Genomic DNA, 3,930 nt, shown 5'->3' on the forward strand with positions numbered 1-3,930 from the left:
GAAGGAGAAGGAGAAGGAGAAGGAGAAAAAAGAAGAAGAAGAAGAAGAAGAAGAAGAAGAAGAAGGAGAAGGAGAAGGAGCAGGAGCAGGAGAAGGAGGAGGAGGAGGAGGAGGAGAAGGAGAAGGAGAAGAAGAAGCAGGAGGAGAAGCAGAAGGAGAAGGAGAAGGAGGAGAAGGAAAAGGAGGAGAAGAAGCAGAAGGAGAAGGAGAAGGAGGAGGAGGAGAAGGAAAAGGAGGAAAATGGAGCTGAACTTTTACATCATCAATATACAACAAAACTGGAGTATACAGCATGCCTTTCAAGAAAAGAAAAACTATACATGCTGTACCAGGGCCACTCTTTGCTCTGCGATCCAGGCTGTAGCCGTGGCTCGCCCCGCCGCCATTGTTCATCAATCAAAATTAATAACACGACGCATCCTCAACTTCCCCCGCTACTGAATTTTCAAAAGCGAAACTAACCAGGAGCCGTGGCGACTGAACCGAAAGATCCGAAAATCACATGCCGCAGCGCAGGCGATGGCAGCTCGACGGTAAACGCGAGCTAACAAACAGCCAAGCTCGAGCCAGCGAAAGGTACAAGGGGCGGTTGAGCAAACCAGCGTGGCAGTCGTCCCCCGCTAAACATAACGCCACGCCGGAGCCGCTCGCTGCCCCACTCCTCTCCCACCTCCCACTCTCCCAATCCTATCCCCTTTGCTTCTCGCGTGGGAGTTGGGATCCTTCTCTTCGGTGGCTATCTTATTTAGTTCCACCATGGTGCCGTCCCGGATCCGCTTCGCCCGCCAAATCCCCCTCCCCTGCTGCTCTGACACCGAAGAGGAGGAGGAGGAGGAAGAGGAGGAGGAAGAAGAGGAAGAGGAGGAGCCATACGAGGAGGGGGAGGAAGAGGTGCCGGTCGCGTCGCCGCTGATACTGCCGGCGGCGAGGGGAGGGGTCTCCGTGGTGGATATGGTGGCGGCGGCGCTGCGGAGGTCGCTGCTGCTGTGCAGCAGCGTGCGCGCCGAGGAAGGCACTGGCACCGCGGCTGCGGGGATGCAGATAGGGCAGCCCACGGAGGTGCGCCACGTCTCGCACGTCACCTTCGACCGTTTCGTCGGCTTCCTCGGCCTCCCGGCCGACCTCGAGCCCGAGGTGCCGCGCCACGCGCCCAGCGCCAGGTCAGTCCGCCGCTCCGCCGCCTGTGTTTCACCAATGCGTCTTGCGTTCCATAGATTTGCAGATGATTTTCGTGGCTGGGCTCTGTGCTTTTGGATGTTGTTTGTGGACTTGCGGCGTTACTTTTGTGGATTATAAGCTGAATTTTGACGTTGTTTGCATTTCTCATTTTTGAATTGGTCACGTGATGCCCAGCTAATTGGTCCACCTAACTAAGAAAAACTGAGCACGGAGTAGTAGCTGTTAGTCTGTTGAGCCTTTAGATTGGCTTGGCTTTATCCCACTGGTTGAGCCAATGGGGCTCCGCCCAGTTTAAGGATGGTTTGTGGGATTTTAGGCGTCCAGACCGGTCCGGACCGATTTGGTGAGCGGCGATGGATGGCTAGAAGTGTCTAGACCTCCGGAACAGACATTTGCGGGCGTTTTGGTGATCGGCGTTGGAGATGCCCTTACTCACCAGTCACTACTTACAAGTTCCATTGTCCTGGTACCGTTGTATCTGATGTAGTATGCCTTTCAAATTTCGAGGAATTATAAGAGTTCGACACCTTGTTCAAATAAATAAATATGAGTTTAACACATTCAACCTCCAGTTAAGTTAATGTTTGTTAGAACATTGGACCATACCGTAGTTAAATGTTTGTTATATCTATTGAACTGTAACACAGTTTACGTTTACTAAATATATTTCTCTGCAGTGTAAGTGTATTTGGAGTTTCACCGACGTCCATGCAATGCTCATTTGATAAAAGAGGAAACAGTGTACCAACAATACTATTGACCATGCAAAGGAAGCTATATTTACTTGGGGGCCTTCAGGTAAACCCAAGGATAATGAGAAAAGCTTTCAAATAATTTTGCGACACTCAAGTTATAAAAATATTTGTCTTGTTTTGCTAGGCTGAAGGGGTCTTCAGAATAAATGCTGACAATAGACAGGAACAGCATGTCAGGGAGCAACTAAATAGAGGTGTTGTTCCAGATGGAGTTGACTTGCATTGTCTTGCAGGCCTTATAAAGGTGCACTGAACATTTTGTTTTACCAACGTTTCTTTGTTACCTTCATTTAAATTTTTTGGAAAGTAGGTCTTCTATGCCAAAGGACAACATTCTTGTTTCCGCAATTTGACTGTCTTGAACTGGATCATTTTTTATGTAATTTGAACATGTAGAGAGACTTCCAATATGAGAGTTCAGGTGTAGTCAAGAATCAATATGCACAGTGATACAATGCATAAACTTTCTTTGAATAAATTTACTTTGAAGTAATCTACAGGGAAATGACCTTTTTTTTAAAAGACCCCTTTTATTTATCAGTTGCTTCACATTTCATGATCAATATGGCTGCTGATTTGTAGGCATGGTTCCGAGAACTTCCAAGTGGAGTATTAGACTCATTGACTCCAGAACAAGTGATGCATTGCAACACTGAAGAAGAGTGTTCTCGTGTTGCGAGTATTGTACCTCCAGTGGAAGCGGCATTACTGGATTGGGCCATTAATCTGATGGCAGATGTTGTGGAGCATGAAAACTACAACAAGATGAATGCTCGCAACGTTGCTATGGTTTTTGCGCCAAACATGACTCAGGTTATTGGGAACTCGACATACGTATTTTCAGATTCGCAGGCTAACCATATGACTTACCCCTTCATATATTCTCTCTCTTTCAGATGGCCGATCCCTTAACTGCTTTGATACATGCAGTTCAAGTGATGAATTTTTTGAAGACATTGATCCTGAAGACTGTCAAAGAAAGGGAGGAGGCAGCTTCCGCAACAAGGGGATTCACCTCCAGCTCTGGTTCCCCGAGTGACAAAGATGCACCTCAGGCATTAAATCATTTGGACAACCCCTTAAACTGTTCAAGTCAGGAAGATGTCGAACGCCCCATGATTAGTGGGGCTACTCTTGACCACTTTCTCTTCAGCGTAGAACAAGCGCTTCACCAAGACGTGCAAGCCAGTATCGGAGAACCCAAGAAGTATGACACCGGTACAGCCCATGACAAATACAATGACGAATTTTCTCCTGTGGACAGTGATTTTAGCAGTAGCCAAGATGACAGCAGTTCTGGAAATAAATTCAGCAATGACAATGTGGAAGGTTTGTTTGACAGATTCAAATTTAGGAAAGGGGTAGGCAGAATCTGCAGGCATCCAGTGTTTCAGTTGAGTAGGTCCATGAAGAAGTCTGATGAAGCAGGACAAGCTTGTGCATGACATGGTAGGATGTGTATGTAATTGATGATTCCCCTAGTTTTGCAGCTGTTTAGCGCTTAACTCATACGCCATTTCTCCTAGTTCGTCTGTAGAAGCTATAAGCCCATTTGATTGTACTAGTACTGAACTGCTGATGTGGAGTTCTTGGCGTGTACAGTATATAGTTCAACTATATGGTACCAGCATCCTGTTGTTTGAAAAGATGAATGTATCTATTATTTGAGCCAGGAGAGGTTGCCTGAGTTTGAAAAGGACTTATAATTTTTTTTCCGAGGGAAAACCATCATGGCTAGCTTTATTGATCTCATAACATCATTACATCTTCCACGAGCCTACTGACTAGATTAAGGTGGCTCATCAGTACAACTAATAGAAATATTATTACAATAACAAATATAACTAGCACATGCACTGCTTGATTAGCTGAGCCTACTGACTAGATTCAGGTGGCTCATCAGTACAACTAATAGAAATCTTATTACAATAACAAATATAGCTAGCACATGCGCTGCTTCATTAGCCGAGAGTACTGACTAGATTCAGGTGGCTCA

At 46.2% G+C, this 3,930-nt stretch overlaps 1 protein-coding gene across 1 annotated transcript; it reads left to right on the top strand.

The window, feature by feature from the left end:
* The first annotated feature begins 599 nt into the window (after positions 1-599).
* LOC123145098 (rho GTPase-activating protein 5) lies at positions 600-3,606 on the top strand. Its single transcript, XM_044564417.1, has 5 exons — positions 600-1,160; positions 1,857-1,977; positions 2,059-2,178; positions 2,517-2,747; positions 2,831-3,606. Exons 1-5 carry the CDS (start codon positions 757-759, stop codon positions 3,377-3,379), a joined length of 1,425 nt encoding a protein of 474 aa, XP_044420352.1. The 5' UTR covers positions 600-756; the 3' UTR covers positions 3,380-3,606.
* The last annotated feature ends 324 nt before the right edge of the window (positions 3,607-3,930 follow it).

Source organism: Triticum aestivum, chromosome 6D, assembly GCF_018294505.1.
Source record: "Triticum aestivum cultivar Chinese Spring chromosome 6D, IWGSC CS RefSeq v2.1, whole genome shotgun sequence".
Lineage (NCBI taxonomy): Eukaryota > Viridiplantae > Streptophyta > Magnoliopsida > Poales > Poaceae > Triticum > Triticum aestivum.